General features: G+C 37.3%; 1 protein-coding gene across 4 annotated transcripts in view; it reads right to left on the bottom strand.

Moving 5' to 3' along the window:
- Nucleotides 1–21491, bottom strand: part of ARAP2 (ArfGAP with RhoGAP domain, ankyrin repeat and PH domain 2) — a 179253-nt gene that overhangs the window by 154754 nt on the left and 3008 nt on the right. For all 4 annotated transcript variants that reach the window (XM_033213941.1, XM_033213944.1, XM_033213942.1 and 1 more), the window contains exon 2: nucleotides 8494–9554. In XM_033213941.1, coding sequence (XP_033069832.1) covers nucleotides 8494–9395 — 902 coding nt within the window. In that variant the 5' untranslated portion in view covers nucleotides 9396–9554. The remainder of the gene's footprint in view (nucleotides 1–8493; nucleotides 9555–21491) is intronic.

A 21491-nucleotide genomic window follows, 5' to 3' on the forward strand; every position in this document is an offset into this window, starting at 1 on the left:
GTTTTGATCAATGACAGACTGCACATATGACAGTGATCCAATAAGAACATGAGAATGAGAAATTCCTATTGCCTAGTGACATTGTAGCCATTGCAACACCACAGTACAACACGTTATTCATGTTTGTGGTGATGATGCTGGTGCAAACAAATCCACCGCACTGCCAGTCATATAAAAGTATAGTGCATACAATTATGCACAGTACATAATACTTGATAGTAAGTGATTTTACTGGTTCATATATTTACTATACTTTTTATTTTATTTTAGAGTATACTCCTCCCACTTTTTTTTTTAAAGATAACTGTAAAATAGCCTCGGTCAGGTCCTTCAAGTGGTATTCCAGGAGAAGGCACTGTTATCATAGGTGATGGCAGCTCCATGCATGTAACTGTCCCTGAAGAACTTCCAGAAGATGGGAACGTGGAAGAGTTGTAAATTTTATACTTTTTAAAAATTAATTAAACATAGAAAAATGCTTATAGAATGAGGATATAAAGAATATTTTTGTGCAGCTGTACAACGTGTGTTTTAAGCTAAGTGCCATTACAAGACAGTAGGAAGCTTGAAAAGTTAAATACAATTAAAAAGTTATAATAAGCTAAAGTTAATTTATCATTGAAGAAAAAATATTGTTATAAATCTAGTGTAGCCTAAGGGTACAGGGTCTATAAAGTCTACAGTGGTGTAATGTCCCAGGCTTCACCTTCACTCACCTCTCACTGACTCACCCACGGTAAGTGCCCTATACAAGTGTACTGTTTTTTATCTTAACACCATATTTTTCCTATACCTTTTCTATGTTTAGATTTGTTTAAATTCACAAATATCTACCATTGTCTTACAATTTTAATTCAATACAGTAACATGTTGTACAGGTTTGTAGCTAAGAAGTGTAGGCTCTACCATATAGCCTAGGTATGCAATAGGCTATACCATCTAGGTTTGTGTAAGTACATTCTGTGATGCCCAAATAAGGACATAAGCACCTAATGACATATTTCTCAGAATGTGTGCCCATTGTCAAAGATTCATGCATGTGTACACACAAACATATAGTATACAGATAAAAAAATAAAACAACAAGAAATAAGATTATTATCTGCATGTAGGTAAAATTGGAACAGAAAAGGGTTAGGTCACTTACTCAAGTTCACACAGCTCATAAGTAACCAATCTGAGATTCAAACACAGGCAGTCTTGTTCCTTACCCAGGACCTAAGCCACAATGCTTAACTTAAATTTAAAAAAAAAAAAAAAAAGATTTTGAATATTTTAAGTATACCCATTAGTGGAATTTTAAAGCAATATTTTGTTGGTTTTACCAATAAATAAAATGTGAAGAAAAAAGTTTTTGATAATTTGTATTGATTGCCTCATTTAATATCTACCTACAAGGGATTACCAATCTATCCACCAAGTTCAGTTGAACTGCTAGACATGAAAAATTAGCAAAAATATAGGAAGTAAGTTGTTCTGAAAACTCTTGAGTAGCAACTTACATTTTCATCTATCTACTAATAAATTATCACAACCTTTCTTATATTCTAACACCTATTATGCCCAAAGCAAAAAGCAAGTGGCTTTATTTATCTACAGCTCACATTAATTCCTTGTATCAGCCTTATGAGGTAGGACTTGGTGTCCTAATCCTACCAATAAAGGCGGGAAGTTCTCCCAGCTCAAGTCCCACAGCTAAGAAGTAGAAATCCAAGATTCAAGATCAATTTTGTCTTTCTTTTCTACTATTTTACCACCAGCTATCCTGAAAACTGCTTTTAACTTTGAAATATAAGGCATGTTGATTTGTGAAAATTAAAAACCGAACCACAGTCATCATCCTCTCTTGCTCTTATACTTTTATGATGTTAACCTAGTTACTTAAAAGTTCTGAATCTGCTTTCTACATTTATTGAAGGGGGAAAAATCCAGGGCTTGCTGCCTAGGAATATTATGATGATTAATGAGATGATGCTTTTAAGAGCATAAGGCAGGGGCCTACATAATATAAAAACTCAGCAAAACATGTTATTTTTATTACAGAAAAAAATTGTTGGTCCTCCTGGTAAACCTAATGTGTGCATTTGTTTCTTAAAGTCCTCAAAATGAACACTTTATATGTGTAATAGTGAAAAAGGTGTCAACAACCTAGGAGAATAAATTGTGTTTTTAAAATCAAATATTATACAACAGTTATTATATAAAACACATATATTGATGTGAACAAATCACAAAAATATTAAGTGAAACACCAAACTATAAAAGAATATCATTTTCATTAATCAAAAACATCTACAGCAATGCTATTGCATCTGTAGTAAAAGTACAAAAGCATGCATGAGTAGGATAAACACCAGTTTCAGAATATTTGTTACTTCTGGGCACAAAGGAAGGAGGCAGAAGAGTTAGCTGAATTTATTATTTCTCAATAAACTAAAGTCTGGGTCCACTATGGCAAGATGTTATTTTTTAATCTAGATGGTATTATACGATAACATGATAGTTTGCATACTCTTATGCATGTTTGAAATTTTTCAATTTATAAATAACTTTGTCTTAATATTTTTGTTGTGGTTTTCAAACCATTTTTTTAACTATTTTTTTTATTATTATACTTTAAGTTCTAGGGTACATGTGCCCAACGTGCAGGTTTGTTACATATGTATACATGTGCCATCTTGGTGTGCTGCACCCATCAACTCGTCATCCACATTAGGTATATCTCCTAATGCTATCCCTCCCCCCACCCCCCTCCCCACAATAGGACCCGGTGTGTGATGTTCCCCTTCCTGTGTCCAAGTGATCTCATTGGTAGGAAATAAACTATTTTTAAAATATGACTCCTACTAGAGTTTCTGACCAGGAAGCCAGAATTACTAGCTTACCTCCAAACACTGAGAAGGTACCTCCTTCTCCTTCTTCCTCATAAATTCCCTGAAAGTCATAATCTCATCTTCATCTTTGTATCGCACCCCTTTATCCCTTCCCCTCAGTGCTCTGGAATCACAAGCTAACCCTTGTTGAAAAAATGCCCCAAGCATCATAAACATATCCAGGTAATACATGTCATTGTGGAAGGGCTCAGAAATCATCTCATATGTAAATAAGCTTGAGAAATAAAGCATGTATATTTACAGATTGATTTGTGGAGTTTCAAAAAAGGGAAATTTTAAAATAAAGCTTTATTTTAGTAAGCTAAAACTTATGTTCAAATGGAAATAATGCTTGAAAACCCCAAATAATAATGAAATATAAAAATAAAACCCAAATCAAAAATATCAATGATTCTGATTCACATTAACTTGGTAAATGTTTCATTAATATTTTCCCTATGTCAATTTTATTATTTTTAAAACCCTAAATCTGGAAATACAGGAAACCTGCAGATGTTCAATTGTGATGGACTAACAGTCCTTGCCTGTGGAATGCAGTATGTTTCTAAGCCCTTTGAAAATACCTAAATTCTGCTACTTAAATAGAGAATTAACAAATTTCTATGCAAGTAAAGAAAAACTACTGTTGTGAATAAAATTGTATCCCCACCCCACAAAATTCATATCTTCAAACTCTAACCCATAACGTGACTGTACTTAAATTAGGTAAGTAATTAAAGTTAAATGCAGTCATAAGGTGGGGCCCTGTTCCAATAGAACCGGTAGCCTTCTAAAAACAGAAACCAGAGATGGCTCGCTCTTGCTCAGCCCAGGAACAAAGCTCACATAAGCAGACATCAAGAAGGCCACCATCTGATAGCTAGTAGAGAGCCATCACCAAAACCAAAGGATGCTAACACTTTGATTTCAGACTTTTAGTATCCAGAACGATAAGAAACATTTCTATTGGTTAAACTACCCAGTCTACGGTATTTCGTCATGGTAGCCAGAGAGACAAAGACAACTATCATTGGTATCAGAATTAAAATGGTTTGTTTAAAGAATCTGAATATAAAAGTAGAGAAAGTAATGAATAACTCTGATTATAAAAGTGAGCATTCAGCATACCTACAGGTTTTATTTTTAAAAATATTTTTAATCACTAAAGTTGCCCAGAAAAGCAGTGACATAAAGGTAAATGTCAAAGATATTATCCCTTATGAGCTGTACTTACTTACTCCTTAGACAATGCAGCCAAATAAAAAAAATAATTACATGCCATATGTGGATCATCATTTCACAGAATGTTAAATATAATTTTTAAAAAAAGGAAGGAGCTGGTGCTGGAGCCTAGTCCTGATCTAGCTCTCAAGAGATAGTTCAAAAGATATCTCCTTCCTTACCACCTTCACTTGGAGGCCTTGCTAGTCCCTGGGAGCCCTCCAAGCAGAAAGCAGATCCAAGGACTTCTTGTCTAAAACACCAAAAGCAATGGCAACAAAAGCCAAAATTGACAAATGGGATCTAATTAAACTAAAGAGCTTCTGCACAGCAAAAGAAACTACCATCAGAGTGAACAGGCAGCCTATAGAATGGGAGAAAATTTTTGCAATCTACTCATCTGACAAAGGGCTAATATCCAGAACCCACAAAGAACTCAAACAAATTTACAAGAAAAAAACAAACCACCCCATCAAAAAGTGGGCAGAGGATATGAACAGACATTTCTCAAAAGGAGACATTCACACAGCCAACAGACACATGAAAAAATGCTCGTCATCACTGGCCATCAGAGAAATGCAAATCAAAACCACAATGAGATACCATCTCACACCAGTTAGAATGGCAATCATTAAAAAGTCAGGAAACAACAGGTGCTGGAGAGGATGTGGAGAAATAGGAACACTTTTACACTGTTGTTGGGATTGTAAACTAGTTCAACCATTGTGGAAAATAGTATGGCGATTCCTCAAGGATCTAGAACTAGAAATATCATATGACCCAGCCATCCTATTACTGGGTATATACCCAAAGGATTATAAATCATGCTGCTATAAAGACACATGCACACGTATGTTTACTGTGGCACTATTCACAATAGCAAAGTCTTGGAATCAACCCAAATGTCCATCAGTGACAGACGGGATTAAGAAAATGTGGCACATATACACCATGGAATACTATGCAGTCATAAAAAGGATGAGTTTGTGTCCTTTGTAGGGACATGAGTGCAGCTGGAAACCATTATTCTCAGCAAACTTTCACAAGAACAGAAAACCAAACACCGCATGTTCTCACTCATAGGTGGGAATTGAACAATGAGATCACTTGGACACGGGAAGGGGAACATCACACACCGGCCTGTTATGGGGAGGGGGGAGGGGATAGCTATGGCATTGGGAGTTATACCTGATGTAAATGACGAGTTGATGGGTGCTGATGAGTTGATGGGTGCAGCACATCAACATGGCACATGTATACATTTGTAACAAACCTGCACGTTGTGCACATGTACCCTAGAACTTAAAGTATAATAAAAAAAAAAGTGAAAATAATAATAATAAGAAGAAGATTAAAAAAAAAAAAAAGATAACCTGAGGTTATTGTCCAGGCCAGCTCTCCAGATAAAAGGAGCAGGCAGGAATTCAGGGAAGAACCCAAGTCTGCAACAAAGACAAAAAGTTTGATAGAGCATTAATTATATCAGATTATGTTGAGAGGAAGGAGGCAGGAGGGCACGTGTCGGGAAGAGAAAAACAAAGAGCCCTATGTCAGGAAAACACTTCAAAGTCGACATCCATATTCCTTTGAACAGCTGTATGAAATGTTTAGTAATTCCTTTAAAAACACAGGCCATAAAGAAATATTTTCATTTGGTATATCAAGGAATGCACTAAATATCATTTGCAGGTGTTATCACTTGACCAAAGAGAAATTCACATTACATAACCCACAATTTTATTTAAAAAGTCATATTACAACACTTGAAAATCATGGAATTACTATTTGCAACATAGGAAAGGAGTACTAGGAAAAACAAACAGTGAACTCTGAAAATAATTTATTTGCTCATTTTATGATCTGAGCACCACAAAAGCATTGTTGCTATTAACCACCACAATCAAAGAAAAGAAAGGTTAGAATAGGTAATCTGGCCTAAAAATCACATGGAAAAAAAAAGTGCTATGATATAGTTAGTACTAAATTATTTACTACTAATTTTAATGTAGTTTCCACTCTCAAAGACTCAGTCACAAATTGACTAACGAGCTTTTCATATGATACAAAGTTACATTTATAATGGAAGAAGTTGAAAATATACCACTCTGGCATACTGACTATTTTGAATAAAGGGCATTTAATTCAAGTACTGGAAAACAACAGGTGTAAAAAGAGAACTCTGATCTTCCAGCCTCCTTAAAAGCAGAAGATGAAATTCCCCTGAAAGAAATTAACATCCTGTCCTCAAGGACAGGAAGGTTGAGGCCAAAGAATTCTGTACAGACCTTGTTAAATAACGTATCTTTTAAGCCTCCCCACATAATTTAGTGGGTTTTTCACAACTTAGTGCTCTTTTTGTATTTCATTATTTAAGCGTTTCACTCTAACTGCTTATTTGGGTCTTTATCTCTTTATGAGGATTCTCGTGCCATGTAATACTCGTATTACTTGTATGAAATAAATCTGTATGCTTTTCTCCCGTTAATCTGTTTTATATCCATTTAATTCTCAGGCCCAGCTGGGACCCTAAGAAGAAAGAGGTGGAATTTTGCTTCCCCTATACAACTAAATGAGTATCAAGAGTCCCTGTAAAATTCATGAAAATTAGCATGGGCTGTTTGAAACTTAAATCAAATGCTTCTTATGTGAGACTATCCTTTACAGCTACCAAAGGGATTCAATTCTGGCAAAGATGCAGCTTTAATGTGTGTACACATAGTAAACTTTCTGGCATGTCAAAAGCATCTGCCATCTGAAGACTTGTCATTTTTCTTTCACTTTCTTTTAATTATTCAAAATTAGCAAACTATTTTAAAGCTAAAGTGTCAAACAAAATGAGTGTCCTTTACAATCCCAATAAATAATCCAATTCTTATAAAGGCAATCAACATTTTCAACAATATTTACTCAATGAGGGGTTAAGGAAGTGGGATCTGGAGTCAGATGTACTGGTAGGAAATCCTAGTTCACTATGTGAATGTGAACTTGGAGAAATTAACCCAAGCCTCAGTTACCTCATAAGTAAAATGGGGTGAACAGTACCTACTCCAAGTTCACAGAGACCCTATCAGGGCCACTGTGAACATTAGATAACCCCTGCAAAATTATAAACCAAACTAGTGTTTAATAGATGACACTAGTTGTTTAATAAATGTGTTTAATACATGACACTATATTGATTTTCTAGTAAATACCAGACTTTGCTACTGGTACTAGGGATGTCAAGATAAAGACAAATTAATTAGAGCCTCTGCCATCAAAAGGTTTATGCTCTAATAGGAGATACTTATATTAACAGAGTCTTGTAAATGGTCATGTTTTCTCTCACAAATACTAAATTGCCACCTTTTCTCTTGCAAATACTATTTGCACTGCAATTACCAAAGGTACCTAAGGCCAAGAGAATCAGAGGCAGCCACAGATTCAAAGGGAGTAGAGGGAACAGCAGGCATGGGGAGAAAAGAGGAATCCTGCTGAAACTCCAGCCTGGAGCCTGTGCAGGAAGTGTGTAAAGCATTTAGTGCCACTACAGTAACAGTCAAACTTGAACAGCCTCGTGTCTCAGCAGAGAGACAAGTGTTAACTTTTAATGGGAAAAGCAATATCCTACTCCAACCCTAGAGAAAACCACAACTATTTTAGGTATAACTTTGAGAGTCACAAATTCTGAAAGCTAAAGCTGATGACCTCTTTTGCTACAAATTACCTCCTCCCAAACTGTTTAGGTAATCCTCCTGTTACTTCAGGATACCAATGACTTACTACCTGGGTAGAAGAACCACATTGGTAGAGCCCCTCTTTTGGGTCCCAGAGGTCTCATCTCTAGTGAGGCTAGCTTCATACCGAGCTGTATGTCACCATCTTTTTACATGTGACTTCTACACGAGACTGCAAGTCACCGTATTCCTCTTTGCATCCTTCCTACCAAGCACAGTGACTAAACACCAAGTTCAATAGATGTGTGTTGAATTATTACTTGGTGCCAAGCATTGTGCCAGGCAGCAGAGATACAAACATTAAAAACATGTTCTTTGTCAAAGAACAAATCATCTAATGCGGAGACAGAGTCAACATTTCAAATATGAGAACTGCACTAATGGAAAGACTACAATACTAGGTGTGGGGAATTGGTATGGAAAGGAATATCCAGATAGAATTAAGGGAAGGGATGTTCCCCCAATTAAATAGGGAAAAGCTAAAGAGTCCCAGGCATTATAAACTGGAAACAGACTCTGGGAAATAATGCACAATGGGAGGAGGAAAATTTTTAAAAGAAAATGTTGGTTGAATAGGTAAATGAATATAGTCAAATTTAGAAAGGAACACTGAAAATATAACTGTTAAAAATCACTAAATTCCCTCAAATTTAATGCTTAGAGCTTATTGTAAAGATTCTTACCTCCCAGAAATTCCTTTTGTTGACCCTGGAATCTCTGGTACAGGCCGATGTCTTAGCAGAAAAGATCGAGATGGTCTTGAAACCAACTTGCTACGACTTCTCATAGGTGCTAGAATTGGTGATGATGGAACATACAAGTCATTTACAATCATTTCTCCTTGAAACTTAAAGAATGGGGATGGTGGTGATCCGTCTAATAAATCATTTGTTCCATTTCCAGAATTCGTTTCTGATGTTGAACAGCCAACAGAAGAAAGGCATTCAGAGTCTGCGTTAGGGAGCTTACTGAGATTTTCTGAGATCAATTTAACTTTTTCTGTTTGTTGTTCTTCAATTATGTGATCCATAGTCTTCTTTGTAATCAAAGACTCCATTTTAATATTTTCACTACCAAATAAAGAATCATTCAAAGAACCCAAATTCAGGTGTGGTTCTTCTGCAGTGGGGAAGTCGCATTTAGGAGGAGACAGCTTATTATCTGATTGAGGATACTGGCTTCTTTCCACACTTGCATCGTCTTCAAGTTTTTTTGTAACAGTCTCCAACTGCGGTGGGCTAGGTGTCTGAACACTACTAGAACTGGAAAGTTCCATGCAGATATTCTGATCAGAAGATGGAACACTGTGATCCTTTGAAGGGTCATCATTCTTCTTTGTTTTATGAACATTTGCATATATTGGAAAATCTTGCATTTTTGACAAGATTATCTGTAACTGTTTAAGTATCCTCCTACGGTGACCTGTAGGTGATATTCCAATTTTCTGTAGCAGGCTGTCATTTATTGCTGCACAGTCCTTCACAGTAGTAAAACCACACTCATGGAAATGTAAGAGATACTGCTCCAAATTAATGCTCATTAGGAAATCTTTTATATCCACATTTACTTCACTGACTGAGGACATAATGGTGGCTTCATTACTAAGTTGAGTTACAAAAAGTGGCACGATGAGATACACACACAAGAAGATGCACTTCTCTGCTGGCTTTTCCTCTATCAATTGTGACAGAAAAGTTTCTTAAAATGTTATTTTCTTCACAGTGACTGCTTTATGTGCTTAAGCCTAGAAAAAAAATAAAAATGATTAGGCTATTTTAATTATTAAAATTTACTTTTATACACTTTCTCTGAAGAAACAACAGAAATTAGGACACTAACTTTCACTCTGCATTTGGAATCTTTGTGCATTGCTTTGCATGCCCTAGAAAACCAGTTTCTCCGTATGTGAGGGTACAGGACAGAAATGCTATGACAGCATCAAACTATGACTTTCAAAAAGGTGAAAAAAAATGACAATGACACACGTACCAAATAAACATATATCAAAAGCTTTATTCAACTTCTTAATTAAAAATGAGGGAACCAGTAAGTCAGTAAGATTGGATCCAAGAGCATTTGTGGAAAAGATTTATATAGTCCATCAGAAAAGGTTTTTTTAAAGTATTAGGATAGCTAGGTTAGATAAAAACCTGTTTAATGTCCTACAGGATAATAAGCCATAACATTTGGGGTTATCTTTTCTACTGGACAAAAATCTATAAGCATACAGGTAACTTCTCAGTGTCTATGTGCTACTCAAATAATAAATAGCCAAGTCAAGCACAGGAATTAAAATTGGGATTAAAATATCTCTAAGGTGGTCTTGTTAAACACTATTCCTGCAAAGGCACTGAAAGAATGTTCTTTTGACTTTCAAGTTTTATGCAATTTTCTTAACAGTAACTGACTATAAACAACTTTCCCTTTCACTGCACTTTCTTTCAAATACTTAAAAAGCAGTCAGAACATATTTCTCAGTTCAATAATTTTCATTTCATAAAAGCAGGCAGCATTATATGTAAACAATAGTGATATACAAGATATGACATTGAATAATCAGCTAATTCTTAAATACATTAGACAACAGAAAATATGCTAATATAAAAGGACAAGGTAAAGGTTTAAGGGTCATGTGTCCCCCAAAGTACACAGCAGATTCATAAAAGTTTATTTTTCTCCCAAACAACATAATTAAACTTTTTTTAAAAGTCCATTTTTCCAGATGCTAATTATACAGGTGTGTTCAGTTTATGAAAATGCATATGTGCAAGTTTCTGTACACTGTGTGTCAACAAAAAAGTACAGAGCAGGCATGACACATATATACTGAAGTAATAAAATGAGACACACCCAAACAAGGAAAATTTCCCTGAGCAGGCTTTGATGCAGGACTGAAAAACCCCTTGAAATAGCTCTACAAAAGGCATATCTTGGACTCTGCATATGCTACATGCCAAGTGCCCATAAGCTACTGCTTCAACTATTTTAAAATATCAGCAAGCAGTAACAAACAGGTATAGGATAAAAGGGAAAGCATATATCTTCTTCAGGACACACTGCAGGAGCAGAGAAATAAAAATACAAAATAAATGATGAAAGGCAGGAAATCCCTTTGTCAATAAGGCATCCCACAGTAACACCTAAAATTCTTAAATGTCACACACAAAGAAGTTACACCTCAGCCAGGTGTGGTGGCTCACACCTGTAATCCCAGCACTTTGGGAGGCCAAGGTGGGCAGATCAATTGAGGTCAGGAGATCAAGACCATCCTGGTCAACATGGTAAAACCTTGTCTCTACTAAAAATACAAAAATTAACTGTGGGGGGGAGGGTGCACGCCTGTAATCGCAGCTACTCGGGAGGCTGAGGCAGGAGAATCACTCGAACTTGGGAGGCAGAGATTGCAGTAAGCTGAGATGGTGCCACTGCACTCCAGCCTGGAGACAGAGCGAGACTCCATCTCAAAAATAGATAGATAGAAAGATAGATAGATAGATAGATAGATAGATAGATAGATAGATAGATAGACAGATTTGAAAAAAGAAAAGTTACACCTCAACACTACACACAAACTCAATTCTCAGATAAGCCACTTTTATTCTACACAATTATTTCGCAACAAATGTATTGTCTATTTTTACTAGCATTATCACAGGATGGAAATAATTACTACCAATGGAACAATAAGTGGACATAATGTATTCACCCACTTTAGAATTTATAAACATGATAAATTGGCCAATAACTTGAGAGTATTAGAAGCATTTTCCTTCTGAAGTAGAATAAATTATAAAAAGTCACAGTTTTGCTTACCAATGTCCACAAAAACGTTAATAGGAGAAAAACAATTTCAATAAAATACATACACACATACACATCAAGAAACCTCCTGATCCATCCCTACCCCAAATCTAAAACCTAGACTGCATTCCCAAGTCCACCTTTGTATTATCCACCACATTTAAGGAAGCAGGTGAGCTCCCGATTTTACTCCTTGCTACTGACAGAATTATGTCCTCCCAAAATTCATATCTTGAAGCCCTAACCTTTACTGTGACTGTACTTGGAGACAGGGCCTCCAAGGAGGGAATTAAGGTTAAGTGAGGTCATCAGGATGGGACCTTGATAAGATAGCACTAGTTTCTTATAAGAGACACCAGCGAGTTTTCTTTCCGTCAGGTCCCAGAGCCCTCTACGTAAGGACATAGGGAAAAGGCGGCTATCTGTAAGCCAGGAAGAGGAATCTCACTAGGAAAATTATCAGCTGGCAAATGGATCTTGGACTTCTCAACCTCTAGAGCTGTGAGAAAATAAATGTATGTGGTTTAAGCTACATGGTCTGTGGTATTTTGTCATAGCAGCTGAGCTGACTAATACACTTACTCCATCCTTACTGCTTTTGTCATGGTTCCAAACCTCATGACATCTTTTGCCTGGATTATTGCAATGGTCTCTGAACAAATCTCTCAGCCCAGTCTCCATGCATCAGTCAATGAACTATCAAATACACAAACTCGGTATGTAACTCCACATGCTCAACCAGATAAAGTCTATGCTTATATTGCTTATAGTGCCAAATCACATTTTTGTCTCTAGCAATAATAATAGCAGGTGCTATTGATGTAAACAGCAATTATATGTCAGACACCATGCTCATATTTCCTGTGACACAGGAATTCCTCTGTATCAACTACAAGCTCATATTCAACCCTTTCAAAAATTCTGCCAATATTCTTCATTCACTTTAGTCCATTCTTGTCAATTATTTCCCTGAGGCAACAAGCTGTTTAGTAGCTCCATGCCTTTTTGCATACACTATCTGTTTTCTTAAGCACCATTTAAAATTATAAATAGGCAGGTATTACCTCCTCTGTGAAGGGTTCTTATCAACCCCTCAAAAGAGAATGAATCATTCCTTCCTTAACATATATTTATAATTTCTATACTAGAGCTTTGCAAAGCACTTGGAACATGTTTAAGAGATGTGAGAGAGGCTGATAAAAATGGCAGAAGAGATTGAGAACCCTACTGTATTCGTTTTTTGGTATATATGTGTGTACTTTCATTTTAATACACAGCCCTTTCCTTTCTTTGGCAGATACATATATACTCCCTAGGTGGTCAAATCAAATAAAGATATACCAAAAGCTCTACCCAAAACCATCTCTATCACTCAACATGCTGAATATGGTTAATGAATCTGTTTCCTTTTCATGCCATGAAAAAGGCTCCCTCCCACAGCCCTAAAATCCTCACTGCACGTTAATGTCAACTCTGTCCTCCAAATTGCCTGACATTTTAACTGTGTGAACACCCAAGAGTGTTCACAGATTCAGTTCTTTCCTTAGATGCTCTAGCCCCAAGCACATCATTAGATACACAGAGATAATCATGACTAACTATAAAATTTCAGTATGTGAAAGCTCCTTAATACGAAATTGAGGCTCTCCATGTTTTGGCCTCCAATTGCAGTCTATGGCATGTATGCCACACTCTAGATCAGTGACCTTCCAGGTACTGATCTGTGGATCTTCTGTACATCAACAACTGCTGTGGGTCCTAGGAGTCTACACGTGTTACATCCTCCAATTATAACTGGGATGTGTGAAAAAAATGTGGTAATTACAGTTCTAAGTTCTTGAGGCTTCCCAGACATGCTTTATACCAGCCCACCTGAGCCTAAGCTCATCACTATCCTCCTCTTGGATAAAATCCCCCATCTAACATTCTGCACATAAGTTTGCAGTAAGACTAAATTAAAATCCCACCTCCTCCACTTTCTAGCAGTGTAAATATAGGCCCGTGCCTATGTCAATGTCTCCATTTCCTTTCCCATAAAATGGAAATACTCCAGAGTACCAAGCATTGGTGAAGATTAAATGAGATAATCCATCATAAGTGACTCGCACATAGTGCCTAGCATGTACTGATGCTTAGTAAACATTCACTTCGTTGCTGTAATTATTTTCACCACTATAGTCATTGTGTCCCCACAGTTAAATTTTCTGTTCTCTGAGGTCTAAAACACTTTCCTTCACAAGAGTTCTAGTGAACAAGAAATGCATTCTTCTCCGTATTCCTACACTATTTACCTCTTAGAGTGTTGTCGCAGTTCGTTCAGACTGATTTAACAAAATAAGAATGCTCTTGGACTTACAATGAAGTTACATCCCAATAAACCCATTGTATACTGCAAATATTATAAGCTGAAAACGTGTGGCTGAGAGGGAGCCAGGCTTGCTGCCACTGCCCAGCATCACTAGAGAAGTGTGGTTTCTCCCAAATGCATATCACATTCACTCCATCATAAAGTCGAAAAATCCCAAGTCAAACCATAATAAGTTGGGGAACATCTGTACCTTAGACTGGATAATTAATAAACAACAAAAATGCATTACTCAGAGTTCTGGAGGATGGGAAGTCCAAGGTCAAGGTGCCTGCAGACATCATAGATAATGCCTTCTATGTGTCCTCACGTGGCAGAAGGGCAAGGGGCAAACAAACAAGCTCCCTCAGTCCTCTCTTCTGAGAAGACTAGTTCCATTCAGGACAGTTCTGGCCTCATGACCTAATAACCTCCCCCAAGCCCCACCTCTTAATACCATTCTCTTGAGCAGTCAGGTTTCAACACACAAATCAGGAGTGGGGGATGGGGGACACATACATTCAGACCATAGCAAGTGTTTAACTATATTCTGCTGTTCCACAGACAGTGTAATATCAATGCCAAGACTCTGAATCCAGACAACTTGTGTTGAATTCCAATTCCTACACTTACTAGCTTTACTATCTTGTGTATTTAACTTCTCTGTGCTTTAGTTTCTTAGTCAAAAATAACGGGAGTAATATTAGTACCTACTTCATAGGGTTACTGTGAAAATTGCATGAGTTAATATATACACAGCACTTATAACAACAACTGGACATTACAAATTCTAAGTAAATGTTGCCATTATCACTATTATTTTATTATAATAAACTCTGCCAACAGGACAAACCCATATAAGCTGCACAATGAATGCCAGATTACTTGCTTATAAACATGGTGCATCATGTATACACAGTACATATTTAGAGAATGTATAAACAGTTGGTGTTACAGACATGGCTGTGTATCTCCCCATGCTATCCCAAACCAATTCCATGAGGCGATGAAAGGGAAGTAACATTCAGGAGCACTTGTTACATGTCCAGCTTACCATATCACTCAATGAACAGCACCTTGTTACTTTACTGTGCTATGCCTTTAAACTATATCCTGAATTCAGTAACACTATCTATCTCCCCTGCTCACATTCCAGCCTAAGCCACCATCATCTCTCTCTTAGACCACTGCAATAGCCTCTTAGACTGATATTCCTGATTCTGTCCTGGCTCCCTCTCCCCAACACAGTAGATTCTCACTACAGGAGCCAGAATGATTAATGTCATAAGAAAAGTCACACCATATCACTCCCTATGACTTCCAAACTTAATCTTCCCTGACTTTCACCCTCCACCACTTGACAGCCTCAGAGCCAGCCTCCTTTCTGTTCCTTCCTCAGACCTTACCTCTTGATCTTGTCTCTTTCTAACCTTCTTCTCCAGCATACACCCATGTCTCCAGTCACTCCATCACTTTGGTATGTCTCTGCTCAAATGCACCCTCTTCAGAGAGGTGGTCCCTCCCTAATCTATGCTATACAAGCATGCCTTGTGACTCACCATCCCTTATCCCTGCTTTATCTGTCTCCATGGCATCTACTACTGCTGATATCTGTTGACTGTTCCAAGAAGGCAGGGATCTTGTCTACTGTTCACTGCTCAGCTCAATAAATGTTTGCTGAATAACTTCTTCCTTGCTTTGTGATGAGGACTGGAAGGTGCACATTGTTTTAAAATGTTGTCTATTTAAGTAATCAAACTAGTATGGAGCATATTGATTTCAAGCACAGATTTCTCCAATTCATCTAACCTTAACAGAGGTCCTCAAATCAGGAGTTGAGTGTGAGGGGTCGGCCAGGAGGTATCAGTTAGAAACATCCTAAACCATCTGTGGGACTTTTAAAAACTCATGGGTTGGGCCAGGCTGGGTGAGGTGGCTCATGCCTGTAATTGCAGCACTTTGGGAGGCAGAGGTGGGCGGATTGCTTGAGCCCAGGATTTTCAGAACAGCCTGGGTGACATGGCGAAACTGTCTCTAACCAAAATATACAAACATTAGCTGGGTGTGGTGGTGCACACCTGTAGTCCCAGCCACTCAGAAGGTTGAGGTGGGAGGATGGCTTGAGCTCAGGAGGAGGAGGTTTCAGTGAGCTGAGATTGCACCACTCATCTCCAGTCTGGGCAACAGAGGCAGACCCTGTCTCAACTAATAATAATAATAGGTTGGACAAGCTTCCCCCTCCTAATGTCTTGAATAAGGAAAGTCACTACAGTAAGCCCCTCCCAAACTCCCTCCCCATCACCCATTACCAGTAGAGCTTTGTCATCAATCTCCTAGTTGAACAAGGAAAGCAAAACACTGAAAACCAAGGGTTACTTCATTAAACCATGATGTCATTCAGACAACTTCTAGAATCACCTTTGCCTGACTATATGTGACAGGATGGAAAACAGCATAGTACAATCGTATCAGTCATATGATCAATCCATTAAAACAAAAAGGGAGCATATCACTGAAAAATCAGAAACACATTATTAGCAAAGTTAGAAACTTTGTGAGAAAATGGGCTTAATAGTAGTCAGAGGATCAATATAGATTTACAAATTAGGCTGCTAAATGAATAATGAAACTTTTCAACATTTTCAATACAAGTCTTACAAATTCCAATAACAATGAGAGCTGGTTGTATTCCAGAACAGTGGTTCCCAATGGATTGGAACTATATCCCTTGATTAGATTCAGAAATACGTAAGAAAATGCTTTCACTGGTCTTAATGACTAAGTGACGCCAGTAGACAGAAAAAGTGACTGTGACATTCTGCGATAGTACCCAAGTAAAAAATTCAATTATGATTTTTACTCCTTCAACTCTCTATAATTAATCAGTTCCCAGTATGGCACCCAATACTATAGATGATAAAAAAGAAAAGTGTCCCTGCCTTCAAGTGTCCCTGTAATACACCACTTCAGTTTGATGTGTGTCCATGTACGTGGCTAAACCCAGAAGTCTACATATATTTACATTTAAGTGTCCAAGAGTTAAGAGGCAATGACAAATTAAGGGAGAACATTTTTGTAATTGCTATATAAAGCAGTGGTAATATAGAATTGAGTTTATCAAAATTTATTGTTGCATCTGTCATTGTAGAAAGGTAGCTCATGTAGGACTACAGTACAGCTGATATAATGCAACAATATGAAGCCAAAATCAAATTACAAATTATTATTTGCTAATAAATTTATTGTGGAGAAATCACTAATTCCTTGGAAAATTGGAAGTCTCCATATGGACAACATGCTGAACTAACTAGTTGAGGGTACAGGTCTTCTAGAAGTCCATCTGATATGGTTTGGGTGTTTTATCCCCTCCAAATTTCACGTGGAAATGTGACCTCTGATATTGGAGGCAGGTCTAGGAGGGGACCTCTCAGTGAGAGGTCATGGGGGTGGATCCCTGATGAATGGTTTGTGTGGTCTTTATGGTAATGAGTGAGTTCTCTATGAGTTCATGCAAGATCTACTTGTTCAAAAGAGCCTGGCACCCCCTCCTTCTCTTGTTCCTTCCTGGCATCTGATATGCTAGCTTCCCCTTTGCCTTCCACTATGACTGTAAGCTTCCTGAGGCCTCACCATAAGCTGAGTGGATGCCAGTTCCATACTTGTGCAGCCTACAGAACTGTGAGCCAAATAAATCTGTTTTCTTTATAAATTACCCAGTCTCGGGTATTCCTTTATAGCAATACAAATGGACTAATACACCACCTTTGCTTCAGTACAAAATACAGAAATAGGTTATTGTGTTATTTGCACATTGAGCAAACTACTATCAAGATAATCACTTCAAGTACTGTTCAATTTGACTCTTCCCCAGAACCATGTAGAAGAGGAAGTATTTTAGAGAAAATATGCTTATGGTTGCATTCTTTCCTCTGTCCCACAGTATAGAGCAGACTGCAAAAGGATGAAGGTCAGGCCTACTAACTTATTTTTCTAGTCTGAGTGCTTATCCCCCAGAAAAAGTATAAAACTGGTCATTTGGCATCTGTCTCCTCCGCCATCCATTCACCTACATTAGTGTGGCAACATCAGCCCCATTAAACCCCTTACAGGAAGCCCAGTTCCCTCAATGTGGTCATCTCTTTTAACTGAGGTCACTCACGGGCTCTTACCTCCTCTGCCCCTGTTCTCTACCTCAACCACTACTCCTTTCCCATCCAACAAAACACATCCATCTTCTTTCATTCTCCCTCAGAATTGCATTGCTAATAATAATAGCCAATAGTTGTGGAGTATTTGCAAACCATTTGTGTAGGATCTCATTTACTCCTCACAGCTGCAGGGAGGAAAATCCCATGCTGAATGTCACGCAATAGATAAACAGTGGAAACACTAATTTAAGTGTTTCTGAGAGTCAGACTCCACAACTTGTGCTGTAAACTGTAATGCCTCACAGTAGATATAAAATTGATTTAATAGTAAAGTGGTAGCAAAGACTTAATAGTCTCCCTCTCCTTTGTCTAGCTATTCATAAGCGCTTATATTCACACTAGGGAAATGCTGTTTAAATATACCATATCTTGCAAATTCAAGTTGTATACACCATTTAAGTTTGATGTGTCCATGTACGTGGCTAAACCTGGAAGCCTACATTCATTTACATTTAATTGCCTGAGAGTTGACAGCCAATGACAAAGTAAGGGAGAACATCTTTGTAATTGCTATATAAAGCAATGGTAATGTAGAATTTCGTCTATTAAAATTTATTTTGCATCTATCACTGCAGAAAGACAGCTAACACAGGACTATAGTACAATTGATAGAGTGCAACAATATGAAGCCAAAATCAAATAACCAAATATGACCAAAAGAAGTAGTCACTGCCCACATGAAGTCAATGGTTATCGTATAAAAAAAATACAAATACAAATCTGCTTGAGAAGAAAATAAAGTATTAAAGCCAGGCATGGTGGCTCACGCCTGTAACCCCAGCACACTTTGGGAGGCCCAGACAGGTGGATTACCTGAGGTCAGGAGTTTGAGACCAGCCTGGCCAACATGGTAAAATCCCATCTCTACTAAAAACACAAAAGTTAGTTGGACATGGTGGAATACGCCTGTAATCCCAGCTACTTAGGAAGCTGAGGCATGAGAATCGCTTGAACCCAGGGGGCGGAGGTTGCAGTGAGCCAATATCACGCCACTACAGGGACAGAGCAAGACGTTGTCACAAGAAAAAAAAAAAAGGAGAAGAAGAAGCAAGAAGAAGAAAGAAGAAGAAAGTATTAATACAAAAAAGATACCTGACTATGGTCTTAAAGGTTTAATATTAAATGTAGTGCAAAAGTAGATAAGGAGTGGAAGCAACCCAGATGTCTATGAATGGATGAATGGATAAAGAAAGTGTAGTATATACACAAAATGAAATAGTAAGAAGCCTTAAAAAGGAGTGAAATACTGTCATATGCTACAATACAGATGAACCCTGGGGGTCATTATGCTAAGTGATAAACCAGTCATAAAACAGACAAATATATGATTCCACCTACATTAGGTATCTACCATAGTCAAATTCATAGAAAGTAGAACCGTGGCTACCAGAGAGGGAAAGAGAGGTAAGGAGTTGTTTAACAAGCGTAGAGTTTCAGTTCTACCAACTGGAAATGGTCTGGAGATCTGTTTCCCAGCAATGTAAATATACTTAGCGTTACTGAACTACACACTTAAAAATGATTAAGATGGTAAATTTTATAGTATGTGTTCTTTTTACCCAGTAAAAAAGGAGATCAGAAGACAGACCAGAAGATTTGGGCCAGCGTCTCAACTCTTATTCAAACTGAAATCCCTGTACATCCTTGGACTTTTTTGCTCTCATTTGGGAGCCAATTCAAGCCTTCCAAGTGTGGTAACACCACACTCATGAGGCTTCCCTGCCTATCCCATCCCTCCTCAATCCCTTATTAGTTCCACCCAGGCGTAAGTATAGATAGCACAATGCCCGAATTCCAGTCCAGGCTTCCCCACTTTCTAACTATGTATCTTGATTAAGTTATTTAGCTTTCTGAAGCTTGTTTTTCTCATTATAAAACAAGGGTAATATACCCCATATTGTGTAGTATTTCTATTAGAATTAAACAAGTCAAATATTTCAGATATATAAGACTATCTGACATGAGTTACAACTGCACCATAAATGTTGGCTATTATTAATTTACCCATTGTATACAATATTGCCTTTAATCATATTCATACCACTCTATTGCACTCGGTTTGAATGGAATTCTTCTGTCTGTGTAGTAATATTACATTCCTTTAAATTATCACTGTAAATCATTCTTCTAATAAATCCACAATGCACCTAACACAGCAGTTAACATAGTTTTATTAATGTAGTAATGTATAGATGTAGTTAGAGTTGTAAGAATTATGACAATTTCACCTGAAGACTTAACACCTGGGACACAAAGCACAGCGATTTACCAGGGATTCCAGCTCTGCCATGTGTGGCCTTGGGAGAATTCCTCTCTTTTCCTGAGCCTCACTGTTGTCATTTGTAAGCAGGAAAAGTAATAGTGCCTACCTCATGGGGCTATTTTGAGGATGAAATGAGCCCATATGCATTAAGATCTTAGAACAGTGCCTGGTAAGCAACAAGCATTTAATTAGTGTCTTCTGGATAAAGAATAATGGAAATTTTAGCTGAAAATAGGTAGGCTCTGGGCAAATTCATCTCGTAGCTTGGATCAAGGAGTAAGGATTTTCTAAGCTGTGTTTTAATTATTTTACTTATAGTGCAATCTGAAAAACACAATAAAAAAAACTAAAACTTAACATTAATTTCCATCCAGTGAAAACCACAAGTGCTAATTCCTTTACTTAGTAAAACAACGTATTAGTAGCACAGGAGATACCTAGGTTTAGGTGTTCTGGATAATATCACAAAAGTTAAATGCCTGATAATCTCCTTAACTTCTGTAAGTCTTTTGTCTTTCAAGCTGTCCATCCAGATTTTAAGTTAATTCATTAGGATTTGAGAATTTTTTTTTTTTAATTCTAATGGAGAGATCCCTAAGGTAGAACCATAATTCTTGGGATATCAGAGGATGATTTATTCTTCCAGAGTTTCTACAAAAGCAGAATTTTAAAACTTTTGTATAAATGTATACTCCACCATTTTTCTGAATGTATGTCATATTTTTAGACAAACAACCAGATGTTTCAGAATAGCCTACTGTGAGTGTTTCCTCTCTTTGCATTTATAAATAGTACCCTGACCTCTTTTCCAACTGAGTTTGAGGGTTTATTCCTATTGGTTTAGCAACTGTCGAAGTTTCTTTTTCTTATAAAAACAGGGTATTTCAGAATGTCTCCTACCTTACTCGTCCATTTTTTCTTACATGTATTCATTCAATATATATTAAGCAATGCAACTCACTCCAAGATAAGGCAGGGAGATATTTGGGGTTCAAGATAACAGCATCTACTATCTGATTTGACAACAGTGCTAAGGGCTAAAAAGAAAGTGAAGACACAGTCTTC

Source organism: Trachypithecus francoisi, unplaced genomic scaffold (assembly GCF_009764315.1).
Source record: "Trachypithecus francoisi isolate TF-2019V2 unplaced genomic scaffold, Tfra_2.0 Lachesis_group1, whole genome shotgun sequence".
NCBI lineage: Eukaryota > Metazoa > Chordata > Mammalia > Primates > Cercopithecidae > Trachypithecus > Trachypithecus francoisi.